This window comes from Lipophrys pholis (genome assembly GCF_963383615.2).
Source record: "Lipophrys pholis genome assembly, chromosome: 21".
In the NCBI taxonomy this organism is placed as follows: Eukaryota; Metazoa; Chordata; class Actinopteri; order Blenniiformes; family Blenniidae; genus Lipophrys; species Lipophrys pholis.
Genome location: NC_137649.1, coordinates 10,410,365 through 10,430,929, shown reverse-complemented (window position 1 = coordinate 10,430,929; position 20,565 = coordinate 10,410,365). Strand labels below are relative to the sequence as shown.

The following is a 20,565-nucleotide window of genomic DNA, read 5'->3' as shown; positions in this document are numbered from 1 at the left end:
TGTTGTAATAATGTGTTTTCTTGGCTCCACATTGCCACAAAAACAATTCCCTTTGCTCTACAAACTGAATGTTGGGCCCAGGCTAATTATCTGGTCTTGTGAAAAAAATGAATTTTCGGAGGGATTTAATGGGATTACCAATAAGAGAAACCACCACCACGATGTACTACGACTCCCTCTAACAATACATTGACTTGCAGGAGAGACAGGATCGACAGGTGACCTGCCCAGTGTGTATCCTGCCTTTTGCCCATTATCAGGTGGAAACAATCAGACTATGACTATAGGTTTAGTAGAATGGGCTCAAAGGAAGAAATATGTTATTTTAATAGATTATGTTGTTTGCAGTTTTGATACCTTTGATTAATCAGACATACGTTAAACTGTCTAGATGGGCAGCAACTTGTCAGAAATGGTCTTTTTTTAGATCAAACTGCTTGAGCTTTACCTGATGCAGGACTTGGGAACCACTTCTCAACACTTCTGGTAACTGAAGACCAACCAACGACTTTGGTAGATGCCAAGTTCAGTTTAAATGCCGAATAAAGAAAACTCTAAGAAAGTGCCCTGCTCTTCAGAAGTGTCAGTCAAACCAAGTGAATCCGAACACAAAGGTTCCTCCTACAGGCGCCTCTCGGATGATAAAAGTCTGGTTTCTGGCTTAGGGACATTTCAGCACAGCAACCTTTCAGCTGCGCTCTGATCAGAACTTGCTGCAATCTACGTGGAGATAAGACCGAAAAACTAATGAACTTACAAGGCAGTTCTCAACCACATGATGGATGGAGCTGCATTCTTCTGGCGCTTTCATCCTCTGTCTTTTTGCTTCTATCCGTCTGTTTTGGTTTATCACTCTGTCTTCAGCGTAAGATTTAGGGTCAGGAACGCTGACACAGAGAAAACTATTTCATACACATCACGTCAGGGATGCAGATGCAATCAGAGTGGGTTAAGGCTTTAGGATCCTGGTGGAAATTAGATGTGAATGTGCCTGAATGCACAGAGAGAGACGCTGGGAGACTTGAAGTTGGGGGACTGCCAATAAGGCAACGCAAACACTGGAAAAAGCAAAAAGCCAAAGTCAAGTGAGAATTCAGACAGGGAGAACGTGAAGGGCTCAAAGCTGAATGCGTTCACATCTGAAAACTGTTGTGAATGCGTTTCTGCGTGCACTCGGGTCGTGTAAATGTTTGTGCCTGGCCGAGGAGCCTCCTGCACAGTTGCGCTGGAGCCACTCAGCTTTTTGGATGGCCGGCATGTACTTTAAGAGAGACTGCCTGAAAGGCCTGATTTGACCACTTTTCTGAAACAACCTCATCTAAAAGTCCTAAATAACCAAATACCTATGTGACGACAGCAAAGCGGTTCCAAACTCTTTAACTGCATCACGCAGTGCCTGTGAGCACACGCAGAGCCATGTCCGTTTAATGGCAGCAGCCTTGTGGTTACGCCATGTAGCTCAGGGAGACGGGGGCCTTGAAATGAAATTAGGATTAGTTGATCTGAAGCCAGGCAGCTCTTAAACCTGTTTCTGGATCTGTTGCCTCTCCTCCTAACTACATCTCCCCTGATTTCTCTCTCTCAACAGCTTCCTTTCTCCCTCTGTCGCCATCGTGCTCTCTTTCCCCTTCTCTCCTTTAATACAAGAGTTGACATTTACAAGGGGGCCACAGCGGGGATCGCAAAGGGTAACAGCCATAAAGATTGACACACCTCCAAAATCCCCCCCCCCCCCCCCCCCCACACACACACACACACACACCAGTGAATTGGCCATGACGCTACTGTGGCATCATTCCAGGGTCTTTCCAAACCAACCAGAAGGAGGAGGAAGTGCAAGGATGTAAACTCTGAAGACACTCAAATATATTACACGACTGACTGATATGAAACAACAGCGACAAATACAGATTTCCATAACTCAGATGTCCAAATTTCCATTGTCCAGATTCACTGAATCTGTGGCAATCATAAAATCTCGCCTTGGGAGTTTGTTAGTGGTTTTAGCAGAGCAGAGAATGGCCGCTCGCTCTATCCCCTGATGCACCAAGTGATTAGTAGGCATTCTTCAACCAACGAATGTAGCTTCAGAGTGCTTCTGGCAGTCTTCAAAATTATGTTTCTTACAACTCAGTTCACAAGAACAGCTGCTCCTTTGAATATGTATCTAAATTCAGCATAAGTTTACATGTAATCTCATATGTGCATATAATCTCCTCGTCAGTCCCTCTGAGATAAACAGACTGTGCAGCAGGATTGCTTCCATTGTTGGTGAAGTATGACCTGCTATACAAGAAAGGTATTGAGGTTCAGTGGCCTATAGATAACTAGTTTTACAAAAAATTATAAGCAATAGATTTGACCTCTTTCGTTCACTTTATTTAAAAAATATAAAATTTTATTTGTTGCACTTTTTATGGATTTCCCACTTGCTATCCTATTTGTGTTATTTTGATGTATATTGATTCTTTATATGTTCATTGCATTTTGGTATGCTTTGTGCCATGAATTGCACAAAGCATTCATGGCACAGATAGAGAATGAGCAAACATACATGTAAAATTTGAGAACGTTACGGGTGATCAGGATGTATCATGCTATTCAGACACAAAGACATTTAAAGGAATAAAGTCCCACAATTTTGATTGCATATTTGCTATAGAGAATACATGTAATCCTGTAATGTTCACAGCATTTTACAAGGTCCCACAGTATCTCGTAACATTGGCAAAAGCATCAGTAATTCAAAACTCGCCTTTATCTGGCTAAGTAACCATTTCACTATTTTTCAAGCTGAAACATAATTTTGTGTTTAGTGATATTTTCAAAGACTATACATGTACCCAAGAAAGTTAAACTAGCATCACAGTAGTGACCTGCTCAAATAAAAGCATCTATTTCTTCGATTCGAGCATTGACCAGGTCCAATTGGTCCAATAGCCTTCTAGATCAGACTAGAATAGGTTTATTCAGATGGTATAGCCGTAAGATAAAACTCTGACTGCAACGTTTTGTCCACAAAGGGAAAAAAACTATTTAGCATGACCGAGGATATAAAGGCCAGTTGGAAGGGAAATCTCCCGGCTCTATCAGCAAATCCCACCCTGCCTGAAGGGTATCCAGACAAACAAGGGAAACCATGCTGGTCCTGTCAGGAAAACTACTTTAACTGCGTCACTACTGTGACTAAATCACCACGGAGCCAAGATTCAACATCTGAAAATAGTGGTATTGTGTTGCGAAGGAGAGATTTGCCATGAATGCAACATGCATTTCACAGTGGGCAGTCACACTAGGGCAAAATCGGATTCTTGCAGTTTTTTGTAATTCCCGTGACAATGTTTTCCTGATTTGCTAAAAAGGCAGATGATTCGATACTGAACCCTCACAGCATGCTTTAATCATAACACCTGAATCAAATTATCAGCCTTGACCTCCGACAGAGACAGTTGCGATGCCAGCTCATGTCTCAAGTAGTGCTGTTATTCGTCACCCCGAGGAGCTCGGTGTGCGTCTGCGTAGCGTAGGCCTCTGCACTCCCACAGCTGTAGGATGAAGGGCATTATGGGAAACTATGCAGCACAGAGGAGCCGGCGCTTTAAAACCGCCGTCACGCTTTATCTTATCTTTCTTTTATGTTGCCATGTAAAAGGTCAAGCTGGTCACGCTTTCAAAACACTGCGAACGACACAACTTTCCCCCATGTGGGCATCAAGTTCAAACCTGTCACACATGTGCCGAGTCCTGCAGTCAGCAGCAGAAAGCCCGAGGGTGAAGCGTGCACTGTGCTTGGAAAACCGATTTCACAACTCAGGTCAGAAAAATCTCAGAGGACAGAGAAAAAACCTGCGGTGACAGAGAACTGAGCGACACTTGGCACTTATGCATTAAACCTCTCGACAGAAACGAGCAGTAAAATCTTCGACTTTGGGAAGAAAGTCAACAAAAATCACAAGCGGAGCTTTACATTAGAGCACGTTAGGTTCTACTTGTACTGACTGCTTATTCATTTTGTGCAAATGTGTGTGCTCAGTGCTAAACCAGAGGAGACAGCTCAAGAGGGGAGTAGGGTTTCAGACCACAGCTCAGAGTGTCACCGCAGACTAAATAGGCTTTTATGGTGCAAGTGTGTTAAAAAAAAAAAAAAAAAAAAAAAAAAAGCTGTGCATCTGTGTGTGTGAGTCCTACATTACAATTCAACCTTGAGGAATGGCTGATGTCATCTGCATAACAGACCTCTGAGTACAAAAGACAAATGAACTAAACACCATAAAAGCATTCGGCAGCTTGTTTTTTTTCTTCACCCCCCTACAAAATAAAAAAAGAAGTCAAATAATGTATGACAGTTATGTTGAAGAATGATTTACAAACCAGGTTACTTGCACTGCACGGGGGCATGTTTGCAGTATCTGGGGGTAAATTGAAGGATTGTGGCGAAGCGGAGTGAAATAAAATCTTTATTTGTTATTGTTCATTTGACAGCTTGGAAACGGTAACATTTAATGGATAAAATATGAGATAGTCAACAAAATACGGCTCGTTTATTAAGCCAAAACACCAGAAAAGTATTTGAAAAGTCTAAAAAGATAAAGTAGAAATGGTGAGAATAAACAAGTTAAAATAGTGGACGAATGTGCCAATGCTTGTCTTATACTGTATAAACACTTGGTTTAGGATGTCACTGAGCCAAAGATTGAATCTTCCTCATGATTCATTTATTGGTCTTGTCTTTATCCCTGCACCCTCGTCCCCACCGCATGTATTTGACTAATATAAATATTTCTTAAATAGTCTTTCGCTCTCAAACATGACTGTTATAATTTACTGAGAAACTCTTTTTTTCCTCATAATTGCCTCCACTATTACATAGTTAAGTGTGTTAAAAGACATCCTGTTAGTCTTCCTTTCAAACAACACAATGACCAGTATCAACAGACGTTCATCTGGCAATAATACTTATATGCAGCTGGAAGTTGATTTGATAGCAGCTCCAGTAATACAGCTTTATTCGTACACATTGTGCAAACTACACTGTCTCCTGCGTGTGTGATTTAAACAGTTTTCTCTTTGATTCAGTGCCCTCTCCAACATATTTTACAATTAAAACATCAGAACAAAAGCACAACACATGCCACGAGGGCCTCGCCTGAGAGCAACTTTGCTTAACTTGAATGAATGTTGGAAAAAGTTTGGCAGTGACTCCTCCACCTCTGATTAAACAGGCGATTTCTCCACAGCAACTTCCTCGGTGCACTGAAGTGCTACAGCTTCTTTTGCTGGAGCTGTTTGTAATTTAAAAAATTCACATTCTCTCACGATTGTAACGTCTTAAACGTTCAGCGAATACAAAAACTCACCTGTCAAAAACATTTTATGAGATGTTTTTTTCATTATACGTCCCGTGTCTCAGTGTCTCAGAGTGTTTTGAAAAAAAATAAAAATCAGCTGTGACCCCCTCAAGATATTTTAGATATTTCGAGACAAACTTATGTGAACTTTTGTGTTATAAATCTACCAGGAAACACAAACAGATGTTATTAAGCTGCTGGTATTAAAATGTTTAAATCAGTTGTGAGGGGACATTTAGTGCTCCCACAATAAAATAGTTTCAAGGTGCAGGTGTATTCATTCATGCACAGCCTACCTGCGAGACAGAGTCCGAAGATGGTGAGAAGGACCAGGATGTAAAGGGAGACGATGGCATACTTGATGGCTGAGAGGGAGTTCAGGTGACTGCAACACTGGTCCTGCTTCCTGCGACGCGATGAAGAAACTAATGCAAACAAAACAAAACAAAACATGTTTTACATTAAAAGAAACACACACAGATAAGATTTACTCTTTTGAAATGTGTTTTTCATATTAAATGTTTTAGTACACTGACTAAAGGAAAGGAAATAGTTTCTGCATAATCTGCTGTTCAGTGTGTGTGTGTGTGTGTGTGTGTGTGTGTGTGATGTGATGAACCAATCAGTAGCTTGATAGTTTGAGAATGAAAGAGGTCACTGCATTATATGAACTGCACAGATGCAAACACTCAGTGAGGAACTTTGGTTTTATTTCCTCTTCCCACTTCCCACTCCGCTCGGGGTCAAACAGATGTTTCAAAATTAGTCTTAATAAAACTGACACAGCGTCGTTTATGACTGATGGCCGTGTTTTCCTCCTTTTATGAGTGAGAGTGTGTTTTGAACATCTTGGGAGTTTTAGCTTGTTGATTTTGGTGATGGGACGACTCCTTTGGGTCCAGAGGAGGAAGAGGTTTCAGAGGTTCTGGAGTCACAATCCTTCATCAGTCATTGGAACAGCGTTGTAATTTTATCTTCACCAGTGAAAATTTGCAAACAATTATAATCAAAAATCTTCAAAAGCCAGCTTGGCAATTCATTTCTGAAGATATCAGTTAACTGTGTTCGCTTTTATCGGTCCCATAGATATGCAGTAATAGAAACCATGCACCCCTTCCAGCTATTATCATAAAACCATTTGCAATATCCAGCAATTACAAAAAGTATCGGGAACAAAGACGGATTTATTAGATCAACTCATCAAGCTTGTGGAGTTTCTTTTCGTGTTCCTTTTGACGTTCCAACACCAAAGAGAAGTTATAGTTGTTTGGAAGATAACCGTGTAGAGACAAGCATTAACTGGACGTGCTTTGTCACCAAACTTTTGCAGAAAGAACCACTTGGTGACTTTACAAGAAATGTGTGTGTTGTGTGCATTTGCTAAACCGGGTGCATGCAAAAGCAAGGACTTGACTGCATAAAGAGGAGCGACAATCCACTTCAGACTAAAGTGTGTAACCAGAAATGTAAAGCGACAGTAAATGTATAGTTGCTTAAACTAAAAGAAAAGTTGATCATTTTTTGAAAACATTTCCTTGATAGAAGTCTCATGATCAAAATGCAACATATACTGTACACCAAAGTTGATAACTTGAATATGATTGGCAATTTTGAACCTAATTAGTTTTGGCTTAAAGTTATCACCTTCTGTGAGAGCTTGTGAATGCTTTAAGCAAGAACTGCATATTTAATTTGGAAAAATCAATGCAAACAATCACTGTCTAAATGTGTGTGTGATGTCAAGTCTTTCACAATCAAGGGAAATGACTGAATGTATGTGAAGAAACAAATATATTTACATTTTTTATCTACAGGCATAAACCTGTTCTAAATAATACGTACTAAGTAGTGCCTGTTTTAACAGAATATCCATGTAAATTGACAAAGTGATGATCCTTGAATCCCTCTATGTAATTTGTCACCTGCTTCCCCGCATTGATTTTGTCAAGATTTGCCCGGGAGTATAAAGGATGATATACTAGATTTCACTTGGCACAGGGATCCACAATACTTGTTCAAATAACCAGAACACATTTCATTGACAGTATTTAAATCCACTGACAAGCTTTTCTGAAACCATCAAAAATGTATTGAACTAACTGAGTAGTGGAGATCAGCAAGGACAATCCTTTCATTGCAGCTCTGGGCAAAGGGGCCCAACAGTTTATCGTCACTATGTCCCTGTGACCATATGAGGTTATAACGAGAGTCTATCGTTCTGTGAACAGTCAGATTGTTGGCTTCAGTTTGACTTTTCAAACTGAGATTCTGCAGCAAGGCCTTCCAGCAGCAAAGTTTCATTTGGAGAGTGACGAACAATCAGTGGTAGATTGTTCCACACACACACACACACACACACACACACACACACACACACACACACACACACACACACACACACACACACACACACACACACACACACACACACACACACACACACACACACACACACACACACACACACACACACACACACACACACACACACACACACACACACACACACACACACACACACACAGAGCCAGCTGTGTTTGTTTTACGCTGGGAAATTCTTCACCATAGAAGGGGAAACGTGTGTTTCAGTTTAAGAGCCTGATATATTTTTCTGATAAATAGGCAGACGTCCAGGACCATTAAGAGATTTCTAAACGAATTTTAAAAAAAAGACTGTAAAGATTTCAAAAGCATGAATATGAAAAAAAATAAATCTTGTTCTGTCCATGCTGCAGTCTAAAGCTCAGCTAATCCATTTGCAACGACCCAGAGCTGGAACTACTTTTCCTCAGCAAAATAGTCAATTAATTTCTGAAATTACTTGGAAAAAAATTACTGTTAGATTACAAGGATAGGACAGAGTTACTTGAAGTTAGACGCAGGGACACAACAGCACAAAATGATCTATGCCTGCATGTTAATAATAATACATCTTTGTCAAATTAACACTAAATACCGTTATTCATACAAAAGAACCTAAGCCAGAGATTTGACAACTCTTCATTAGAGCTGCCAAACTCTAATATCGTAGTGAACTCTTAATGCTCAGTGCCGTTGTCCACATGTCCCACTGAGGAAACCTCTTGTGAATATTTCTTCTCCAATTGAACGAGGTGTGAAAATGTTCCGAGGATTAGTGGAGCTGGATGAGGACAGTGTTTCTGATGTGAGAGACCATTGTCCACTTTCCATTAAAATGTCAACAATTTCTCTCGTTAACATTCACTGGGTCTTTCCCACCAAATGGACCGAGCCGTCGGTCGAAACCCGAGAACGCCACAGAGTTGACTGTGATTCATTCAGCTGCACCTGTACTCACACAGATGTTGCTCTTGCACAGTTCTGGCTTTCGCACATGAGCACAGAGAGAGAAGCAAGGATGCCAAACAGTGACAGCATCGCGTCTGTGTTGGTTATCACCGTGGATGTTTCTGTTTATACCTAGAAATTGTTATATTGAAAATTCTTCTAAAAAAAAACAGGAAGTTTTGTGAGAGTATGGATACAGGTGATATTTTGATTTCACCCTTTGAAAAACGGTTTAAGAAAAAAAAAATCCTAGAACAGCATGCGATAAATGGTTTTATGACTCCTTCACTACGCTCCTTACCTTCATCACAGAGGTTGAGTTTGGACAGGTTGTGTCCATCGAAGGCTTCTTCGTACATGGAGGAGTTTTCTCTCTCCTCATTCGTGCTCAGATACATTGCCTTGTTCTCCATCTCCGACCTGACTGATGAGAGAAGATACATATGTTTTGTAATGAACCGTTATTGTGTAGTTCCAAAAGATGAATATAATACGTAGAATAATGGAACATTATATCATGAATCAATAAATGTCGCATCGAACTCTCAACACTATTCTCCGCCAAAACGTCAAAGACCATTGACTTGACTCCAGCCAGTTCCCCGGGCTTCTAACCGGTGGAGTTATCATGAACTATGAATAAAGGGAAGCAAAAAAGTATGGCTTCTTTTTATTTTTGTAGGAGGAGGGAGCTAAAATCGCCTTTTTGGACCCAAGACCTTCATCACCAGTGAAGGTAAACAGTGAAAAGATGAACGTGTCAACTGACATTTTGGCGAACAATATGTATGATGTTCAGGAGCTGTTCAATTCCTCTCCCCATTTCCTCAAAGCTCCACAGCCTGAGGTGGAGAGAGAATATTAGCAAGGCTCGCTGAGCCACAAAAGACACACAAAATGCAGATACAGTAGAGTAAAATAACCCTTTCAGTAAGGACGAACTTATAGTTTGTATTAACTCCTCTAAAACCTTCTACTGGGGAATGTTTTTTACAGCTATACTCCATCCTCACATGGCAGTTTAATCTGCCGTTTGATTCCCTTCACTTCCCGTTGGTGTTGCAAACACATGTCCCTGTTGTGAGAGTTCTGAGTGTCTCTGTTGCACGACAATGCACATGCACATGCAACAATGTCGGTCCATGACAGACAAAAGATCCTGGTGATAGGAGAAACGTGGCTTTTTCTACATCAGTGTCATGTTATTTTTATTCTTCTATCAATGAAGCTGCAAGGGAGTTTTGTTTTTGTCTGCGTGGATGTGCATATGCCAATTAAGCATTTCACATAAGCTTTCAATGAATATCTGTACATATCAGAAAGGTCAATCACAGGGAAATAAAGGAGCAGGTTACTTTTCCTACCAACTTTATACATTTTTGTTGTCTTTTGTTAATTTCATCTTTCTTGCTGGCGATACTTTGGGATCCACAGAGTTGTTTTTTTTTCTAATTTTGCTCAGTATCTTAGAATTACAGAAAATACTTAGCGAGAAAATGACATAACCAGCATCTGGATTACTGTATATATTTCTCCACTTACCAGCAGATTTCCGGTTGACCTGACAATGTACAAATGTGTAATACAGACACACTGGACACTTCATTAGGTATACTTTTAAAATCCAATGTGATCCAGAGCAGCTCTGGGTAGCACAAAATGTTGTATGGTTGGATATTTAACATTAATGGTGGATGATGAGTGATAAAAAAGCAGGTCTTAGACTTACAGTATCATTGTAAGACAAAGTTTGTGGCAGCAGATTGTGGTTGCTCGTGTTCAAAAAATATATTCAAAAGACATCAATACTTGCTTAGAGGAATATATCACAATATACCTGATTGTATGCATTGTGCTGTTTGAATCAACCGATTCTGACCAGTTCACCTAAGTCAAAGTGACATTTTTGGGCATATTTGAAGGGATTATGACAGGCTTATGTTAAAATCCTACATGATGGACTGATGACCTGTCAGTGGTGTATCACACCAAAACAGAAACACGTTGCTTCATCCCTATAAGTAATGCCAGTTAGATGGGGGACGAAACAAAACAAAACAAAACATGTAATCATTTACAGATTATATGGACAATAGTCTTGCAAATTCAAAATCAGTTGGAATGTTTACATTTGACTAATAAAGCTGTATCATACAAAGCTATAAACAACCTAATATTGTTGGACTATTGAGTTCTTATAGGCAGATTTGCAGCACGTCACATTTCCTGGGAGATGATCATGCCCCTGAAGCCACTTACAACCAAAAACAGTAATTTCTCCTTAAACACGAGGATGATGAAGACATCCCACATGTGCAACCACTTCTGACTTAAACAATCTCTCCCATAATTCCATTTTTCATTAAAACCTTCAGCAAAATTGACTTTATATTCATCAGGCTTTTAACATATGGTAAGAAGCTGTTGCCTTTTTTGAAGAGACTGAATCTCTCATTTTCCAATATCTTAGGAAAAACACACCAGACAGTTTACTCTGAGCTGAGTATATTTGCTCTTCATGTTTGGGCAGTTTCCCACGCCATGCGTGATGTAATCCAAATATAAGACGCAGGACAGGGGGTCAGTGCCCGACGCCTCAGGATGGGTTTCAAAAATGAAAGGTGCTGCAAGTGAGGAGTGGTGGCTGTTACACTCCCACTATTCCCAGTAGCAGATCCGTGAGTGTTTGAGAAAGTCGTTAAAAAGCGCTCAGTCAGGACTTTCTCATGAAGGAATGGACAGAGGGTCAGGTTGACATTTAGACTGAAGCTAAGCAAGAACCATTAGGGCTGCTAGGAGATCCCACTAAAACACGCCATACCTCTGCACTAGATCTGGTGTGTGTGCGTGTTTATGTGAGTATGGAGTGAGTTATCTTCTAATTACAATGTGGTTGATGGGATCTAATAGTCTCTCATCACCAAGTTGGATTGTCATTGAAAACCGAGGAGGGTGGGAAAGCAATGTACTCTGCAGCTTTGTCTCAGCACAATCTCAAAAAACAATGATTGACTCCATACACTGAGTTACATTACTAGTCCATTGCAGGGCTAACAGACAGTGGAGGTAAACTACAGTACCCAGACAAACATGCAAACTCCACAGAAGATGAAGACGATAACTTCAGCCAATGGCTGACCAGGCTGCCTTGTGAATGCTGTTGTCTTTGTATACAACAGTAATACCATTAACGGGGTAGAAGGCACTGAAATCAATGTCAAGTTACAGAGATTATGATTTCTAATTGATCGATCATTTGATTGCATTTATATCGGCTCTGTGTATTGTAAAGACATCCATGCAAGATGCCACAGACAGTTTCTTTTCATCATTATGACTTGGAGCAAATATCAATTGTTGTTGATCAATTCTGGAGCCATGCACTGAGGCCAGCGGTGAGCCTCGTTGTTCTGAGATTAAAACTCACAGAAGATACTTTTATGGTTAATTAGTGATTCTAAATAGGCCAATTTGTATATATTAGATCTGTGATGGACGGGAAACCTGTCTATTGTATGTCCATGCCTTTGGCCGGCTCAGCATCCCTGACCACTTATCTGGAGGAGTAGAAGTTCAGTTCAGTTCCTGTCTGGCTTGGGATACATAAATCAACCAATCTCCTCCTACGTACATATAGAAGATGAATGCACAAGACTGAGATCCATCTTCTCTGTGGATCACTCAGCATCACATTTTGATTTCTTGATTAAGACTTATGAAAACATCTACTCTTGAATGACTTTTCAGCAACTCCTCAAATGTGTACTACATTGGCCGGGTTGAGGTTTCAAACTTTTTTTCTCTCCCTGGGAACAATCCAGATTACCTCTGAAAAAAAGGCTGAGGCCCCGTCTCTCTCATTTCTGATTTGCCAAAAGCTTCATAGTGAAGCTAAACGCTGTGGAACACACCCACTCTCTCCAACTCACAAAAGGAAGACCCCTTAAGATAAAAACAACCAGTTTCTCAGGTCTGTTCTAATTCATTGAAAGTGTGAAATTATTGTTTTCTTTGACAAGTGCAAAACTAATTTTGACAACCCTCCTCCCTCTTCTATGGGGTCCCGGGGCCCATGTTGGGAACCAGGGGCTCAGTCGATTAGCAAAAATAGTGGAAGAAAGAGATAGCGCAATTCACTGAAGTGGGCAGAATAACTCCTCTCAATTCTCCCAATGAGAAGAAAGAATTATCTTGTCAAGCGTCACAAGACCCCCCCCCCCAAAAGGAGCATCAGGCTTGTCTGAGGGCTCAGGGGGAAACCTGTGTGTGTGGTCTCTGCTGATCATAGCAGCAGCTTCATATAGTGTTAACTCAGGCAGTTACAGTGCATGTGTCACAACTTACTGTCTCACTCATACTTAACTTTACTCATGCCTCACATCCATTCACACCATATAAACAATTTTCAAACCAAATAACTAGAGTGTGCTTTTATTTTAGGTCTTAAAAACACACACAAAAAAGTCGTTGGACACTTTGAGGCATCACCTACACAAAATAGGCAAAATTCCCATGTGGATCAGTCATCCATGTACACATGGATCCACATTAACCCATTTTCTTCTGGCTTAGCTGAGGGCAGAAATAACTCACCCATGACTGCTGAAACACAAAGCATTAATTTTCAGGGGAAGAGCTCCATTAAGTGTGCATTTCCTGCCCCATTGTGGCGCATTGCTACTTTAAATAACGCACAGTAAATCAGCTGCAAACTGGCCATCTACCCTATTTGCAGTATTGTTAAGTAATTTACCACCTTGGATGATCAAAGATTGTTTCACTTGGTCATTCTGCAGAACTTTTTCAGATGCTCACAAAATTCTATTAACCTGTTAACCCTGCGGCTTAAACACTCAATGAAGAAATGGTTAAATCAATGCATGCTTTGACTTTTTATTTTACATTTTACTGCACTACTGAAACTCTTACGTGTATAAAATATTTTAAAGAACGGCAGGTGACAGACTGTTGCAACTTTAGGCAATGCAATGTAAAAACAATAATGATTTTCTTTTTTTACAGATTTGAAGCACTTGCACAATTCAGCCCTTTAATCTGAGATCAAAACAAAAGCTACTGACTCACCTTCTCGACTGTCAACTGGATATATATAAATATATATATATTATATATATATATGTTTAAGAAACAAATCACAGCTCCGCGTTTCTCATTATTTCCTTCGGAAGGTTTCACGTCTTCACGCTGCAACTTCTTTCAGTCCCTCAAATTGTCACTATAGTTGCATGAAAGTTGGAGAACCAAAGACAAGCCCTGCACGGTGCACGGTCTCCCTCAGCCCCGCAGAGGCTCTGTAGTGGAGGACACCCTCACACGTTTGGAGTAAAGAAACCTGCAACATCGTCATGTGACCACCACAAACCTTCCAGCTGAGGTTGACGCACGGTGCCAAGCAGCTGGTGCAGAAGAGGCGAGGACAGGGACCAGCGCCTCACCTGCGGCACAGCAGCGCCCCCTGCTGCACACAGTTCCGAATCACATGAAGTTCGATGAGACTTCAAGAGGTTTTTAACTCATTAACGATCGATATGTACGAAGGAATATAAACAATACGTCGCACGAGAAAAGGATGATGGTGATGCCTGTTTGATCATAAAGCGCGATTACATGTAAAAACTAAAATAAAGTGTTGAACCACTTGTTAAAATTATAACAAACTGCTTGGTGTGTTTTAATCTGACGGATTTCATGTATTTACCTATTCACCATATAAATCAGACAGCCAAATATAACCTAACAACAATGTTAATGGCACTCTTATTTGCCTTCACATGCTTATGTAATATGAAGCAATAACACTCTCTGTAATCATTTTTCACAGTTTATTAAACGCTTCAGACCACAGAATACTTTTTTTTGCGATTTGAATGCTATTTCACAAGAGTTCACGATAGATGTAACAGTGGGAAATTATCACAATATTTCAAAAACTATATATTTACCCGTTTGACAACTGTCAAACTTCACAAGACGTTTGAGCGCACGTGAAGGCACCACCTGGTGGGCGGAGCCTGTCCAAGGTCATACCTGTTGCAGCAGCAGCAGCTCTCCGGTGGACAGGTACACCGCAGGATCGCAGTTCAATCCGTCAAGCTGTCAACATCGGGAACTGTCTGGTGGTAAATACAACTTCTTATGAAGCGAAGTCCGGCATAAACGTACGTGTAAGTTTTTAGGTGCGCCGTTTGTTTTTGAGGCGTTCTCTCCTGAGCGGGCGGTGTCTTTCTCACTACAACTCACCACACTCACTTCATATAAACTTCACTTCACCTGATCCTCGCGAACAGGATCTGTTATAGGCTAAAGGTTTAGACAAAGTTTCAAACGACTGTTGTTACGAACGAAAGTGTTTCATAAAACTTAACTCCTTCTTAGTGTGCGTGTGTGTGTGTGTGTGTGTGTGTGTGTGTGTGTGTGTGTGTGTGTGTGCCATGTACCTTGTTGTACATTTTAATGTTCATGTTTTTAATTTACTCAAATTTGCTCAAACAGTCCAAAAAAAAAAAAAAAAAGTGAGGTTAATTGGTGACCCTACATTTCCCTTAGGTGTGAATGTGAGTGTGTTGTCGTCTCAGTGTTTGCCCTGTGATGAACTGGTAACCTGTCCAGGGTGTATCCTGCCCTCGCCCACGGTCAGATGGGATCGGCTCCCGCGCCCCTGGGCAGGATGAAGTAGTATAGAAGATGGCTGGATGGGACCAGGGGTGGGGAGGCCTTGCCACCGCCACCTATAAACATTCTTTGTCAATGGATACCAATGCCAAATATCAACACTTTCAACGACATATCAACAATCATACGATCTACTAGAATTGACTTGATGACACAAAAATGAGTTATATAGTCTCAATAGAATAGAGTAGAAGAATAGATGAGACTGGATAACTCACTTTGTGTCATCAGAAATGTGCATGTCTACTTTAAAGTTATCTATTTTTCTAATGTCTCAATTTATCCATTTACTACAATATGTTAGATTTGTGTTCATGTGCATTTAAAGGCTTACATTTCGGAGTAAAGTAAGTTTGAGGAAAAGTGAAAAAAGGTGTAACACACCAACAATGTCACTTCCCACTGCTGTACCACCGCAGACCTCCGAGGGGTCACGGATCTCCTGTTGGAAGCCTTCAGTTTAGGTTATAAATTGGAATTGGGATTGTAGTTGTGTTGCAACATAGAAAAAAAGCATCAGATTAGAGCGGGTTTACACCTCTGTGAACTAGGTCAGAGGAAAATTTGTCCAGTGCAGATTTACTCTTTTAGTAATTTGAAGAGGTAATTTACTTCTGCAAGCAAACTCAAAAGTGGTGGAATTACTTCTTGGGATGTTTTTATGATGCAACCTGCAACATGAGTATGCGTTGTTTTTGAACCGTGGAGAAGTGGATATGGTGGACTCAGATGTGATTCCAGTGGGAAGTTGATCAAATATGGGGGACCTTCTATTATATAAATTATGAAATATACATGATGTCAAAAGTTTGACCACCTCCCAAATGTTCCCAAGATTTTCCATTGGCAAGTAAAAATTTATCTTGGAGTCCCTCAACACATAAAGACTCTGTTGACGAGCAGGTTGAGCTACTGTACACATGTAATTCCACACAAACGACTAATATAGAAACTTTGGGGATAATTCATCTATTTCTATGTCACGTCTTAATATGCTATATTCGGGGGGGGTACTACACTTGCCCATGTACAATCCTCAATAATAAAAGATAAACAGATAAATAATGTCTCTCTTTCATCTGTTTAGAGCGTTGTGTCGGAGGCTGCAGCACAATGGAAACGGAAACGCGAACATCTTCATGGTCTGTGGAAGAGGTGTTGGTTTGGGTTCAAGAGCAATACCCTGACCACATGAACCTGCTCCATAAAGCCATTATCAAACATGCTATCTCAGGTACAACTTGCACTTTAAATATTTATTTCATTCACTCAATTACCGCAATTCTCGGATGAGAAAGTGAGCATATTAAATAGATACTAACCTTTGAGTTATATAGCAAACAAGAAGGTTTGAAATGTCTCATTTCACGCCACATTTTGCGTCTGACATTTCAGGCCGTGCATTGCTGCGATTGAAAGCTCATCACCTGGAGTCCCTCGGTGTGGGCGATGAGGATCAGCAGCAGGAAATCTTACAGGACGTCCTCCTCCTCAGAGTTCAAGAAGAAATCAGTGAACTCAGTGACATCTTCTCCGGTGAGATGATTTCAACGTGACCTGAGCATTAAACTTAATGGAAATGTAATGTTTGAATGATTTCACACATGATTTCATGCTTTTAGTCATTCGTGAAGCAATTTGAATAGCACTGACCTGAAAGATTTTATTCAAATAGGTTTTGGTGAACATGCATGAACACAACAGGATAGAACTTATACTTGTTCCAGCTTGTCGTTCAAATTTAAGCACTTTGATTGTTGTAAAATTGACCAAAATAGACATTTTTGAAAAATATTGGTAAATATCCAGTAAAATTGATGTGCAAATTTGGCCGAGAGTAAAAGATACACATTTAAACCATATATTCATGCATAAAAAGTTGAAATAGAATTGCTTAAATTCTAATATGAATCCTGTGTACTGTTAGCCACCAACTATCCTGTGTTCTCTTTTGTTCGCTCTCCAGATTGTTTTTCTCCATAACGAACAATAATAATCTTCAATGTGAGCGAGACCAGGCTGACTTTTCCTAAACATCTTCCAGTCATCCGTGTAAAGGAGAGACAAAGGTGGGAGTGATGCAAATATCAGCAGGAGGTGAATAAGAAGAAGAACAAAGAGAGGAAGAAATCCAGTTCCTGTCTGATATTTGATCTCTGCAGATGGATGAAATCAAATTAGCCTGAATCTTCTCCATTTTTTCCATTTTAAATTTTTTTCCAGCGCTTTTAAAACCCACTGTAGAATAACAAAATATCTACAGACCTGTTTTTATGTATTGTGAAAGCAAATCAGCACCAGTTTCCTTCAACATGTTTCCTAAAAGCGGCAGATGATGATTTGGTAGCCATTTTTTTTTTTTAATTGTCACATTACAGCCTGTCTGTAATTTTTACAATGCCTGTCTACCACTTAGGAGCCGACTGACCACAGACCAACAACCATTCTGACCGGCATTGCAGATGAAACACTGAAAACAGAATCCAGAGTTGAAAGGAGAAAACATTTCATTCGTCAGATTAGAAAAGATGGGTCAAAATCAACGACGTCAAACTCAAAGGGCCACATAAAATACAGACGAGCTTGATCTCAATTAAGCTGGAGTAGTTAAAAAAAAAATTAAGTTAATTAACAAATAATCTTTAAATGAACCTAAAAAGAACAACCTGAAACTTCTCAAATAACTTCCACAGTGTGTCTGTTATTTCTACACTTTGCAGGTCATCAACAGCCTTTAAGACGGGCTGGTTTGGGCTCATGGACCATAGGTTTGATGTGACCTAAGCAGTTAAAAATCCTCCCTTTTGTGTGATTTTTTTTTATTTTTGTCGCACACACTTAAACACAAGCCCACACATGCACACAGTTGTCTGCTTCTTGTCTGTGAATTATGGCTTCAGATGATTTTAGAATAGAATAGAAACACTTTAATCCCAGAAGGGGATTGTTCAGGGTCTCCAGAGATCGCTAGATGTTCTTTCTACCTGCTTTATTTACCTTGTGCTGGAGACATTCCTCGTTTTGGGAAGGAAGCTTGATTACCTGGGAGAAATACTTGTGCTGAATGGCATGTTTAAACAAGAAAGTGTCTGGCTGTAAGGGGTGGTGCTAACCAATACACCACTGTCCTCATACGGGTGCACTGACAATCACACACTTACAACTAGAGGCAGTTGAGTGTAAACGTTTACAGTAAGTCTTTTGGACATTTGGAGAAAACCAGTGCACGCACAGGGAGATCATGCAAGATCCTGATGCCTGTCTATTGACCCTTGGAAAAAAAAGAAAAGAAATAATGTCTTGCAAATACATTCTGATGGTTTTTAGTTGTAGTCTACTTAAGATACACGAACATCCTTGTGGTTTAAAAACTTTCAGACTCCTTCAAAAAAAAAGAATGTCAACTTTATTTATGCTGTTGGTTTCTGTTTAAGTATGTATTTGTATTCCTGAACATTTCTTTACTTACAGTACACTAAAATGAAATCGCTGCTTTGGAAACATGAGCCTGGCTCCAGGGATTTTGGAAAATAGCTTTGAAATCATTAGTCACTTGTTTGTCCCAGTTTCACACCTCTCAGTGATTATTGTGTAACGTGAGTCGCTGAGGACCCAAAACGGCTAAAACAGGAAATACGCAAGCTCCATTTTAGCAATCATACAACCTCAAGTTCCAAGGTGGGACGATGTGCTGGCTGTAAATAAAAATGGAATGCAATGATGAGCCCTTATTTCCTATAAAGAGCATGTCAAAAGTGGAAACTACGGCATTGTTTTATATTCTGGAAAATATTCATTATTTTGGAATTTGTTGGCAGCAACACATCTAAAAACAGTTGGAAGAGGGGAACAAAAGGTTTGAAAAGTAATAGGCATCAATCAACAACAACAAAATGAGCACTTTACAATTAATAAGTGTTTCACTAGTTTGCAGCAAACTGCATCTGGAGGTTGTAGAAACATAATTGTAAAAATTGCAAAAACTTTTAAGATCCCACAAACTACAGTATAAAATATGAAAAGATTCAAAGAAACGGGACAAATTGCAGGACAAGGGACGAAGCAGACGTCCTAAACTGGTTGCTGGTGATCTTCAGACAGCTCCGGCGATGTTAGGAACAGTCGTGGTTTGATATGGGCCTGACACACAGCATGGCCTCACAAACACTGAAATACTGGTACTAGGTACATTGAGGCTTTAGAGCAACAAATGCTTTGAATTACATAATTCAACAAAGCATTGCTAAACCATGTACTGCATCTTTCACAACAACACGGTTTCTCAAGTACACAATGAGTAATCATACATCTAACACTGGTTTCACTGGACAAAAGACGGCTAAGCTGCAGACCTCTATGCTGTGTACCGCTTGCTCCCTCTCCAGAATAAAAAATATAATGCATCACACATAATTTATACGGTACGTAGAGTAGAATAACAGCCTGATAAGGATATTATAGATTTCACAACTCATGTAATACAAAAAAAGTCTTGCTTATTACAAATCTTAGATGTTGGACTTTTTAGGTTTTTCTAAGCATAGCTACACATGCAATTAAAAATACATATGTTTTATTATGTGCATTAAGCTAATACTTTTTCTGAAAAACCACAAAATCTGTGTCCGTTTTTTTCCAAACGATTCTTATGAATCATGTTAAACTAAATGCAACATTTTTTTGTAATTTTATCATATGTAATAAAAAAAAGCTTGAATTAAAGATGCCGTACATAAAGACACAGTCGTCTCTTGTAAAATCTAATCTCTGACATTGTGATGTTTTCACTCCATGTTTTACTCAGTTGTCATTGGATTTCTTTTTCAAATATAGTGGTCATTTTTTAATCTGATGTGGTATTATTAACATTTGTCAGTGTGAATATGAATATGTGCTTTCATGTTGATAGTAGTCCCAACAATGAGGACACATTTAAAAAAAGAAATCTAGCTTTCACAGTGTAATATGTTCATGGATCCCTTGTGGTATTTCCGATGTTTGACCATCAGATGTCACTGTGTTAAAAAGTTGGTCAATTTCAGGACTGTATTCCATCAACGTCCCAACTTTAGATCATGCTTTAAAACCATTTGTGAACATCTTATCATGCTTGAATAATACTGTAAATATGAAAACGTCTCTCTTGTATTAGAAGGTTTAGGAAAAGAAGCTACTTCAGACTGTTATGTTGTTTTTTTTATTTATTTTATTTGAC

General features: G+C 39.7%; 2 protein-coding genes across 3 annotated transcripts in view; one reads left to right on the top strand and one right to left on the bottom strand.

The window, feature by feature from the left end:
* The window catches only part of scara5 (scavenger receptor class A, member 5 (putative)), a 75,703-nt gene extending 61,822 nt beyond the window's left edge, over positions 1–13,881 (bottom strand). Inside the window, exons 1-3 of one of the 2 annotated variants that reach the window (XM_080490997.1) lie at positions 13,743–13,881; positions 8,959–9,077; positions 5,645–5,773 (exon numbers count right to left, since the gene is read on the bottom strand). In XM_080490997.1, coding sequence (XP_080347123.1) covers positions 5,645–5,773; positions 8,959–9,070 — 241 coding nt within the window. In that variant the 5' untranslated portion in view covers positions 9,071–9,077; positions 13,743–13,881. Of the gene's footprint in view, positions 1–5,644; positions 5,774–8,958; positions 9,082–13,742 lie in introns of both variants that reach the window. The other variant, XM_080490996.1, reaches the window with a different exon arrangement.
* Positions 13,882–14,679: 798 nt separating this feature from the next.
* Positions 14,680–20,111, top strand: LOC308126274 (sterile alpha motif domain-containing protein 12-like). Its single transcript, XM_080490521.1, has 4 exons — positions 14,680–14,797; positions 16,438–16,584; positions 16,746–16,886; positions 17,317–20,111. Exons 2-4 carry the CDS (start codon positions 16,464–16,466, stop codon positions 17,331–17,333), a joined length of 279 nt encoding a protein of 92 aa, XP_080346647.1. The 5' UTR covers positions 14,680–14,797; positions 16,438–16,463; the 3' UTR covers positions 17,334–20,111.
* The last annotated feature ends 454 nt before the right edge of the window (positions 20,112–20,565 follow it).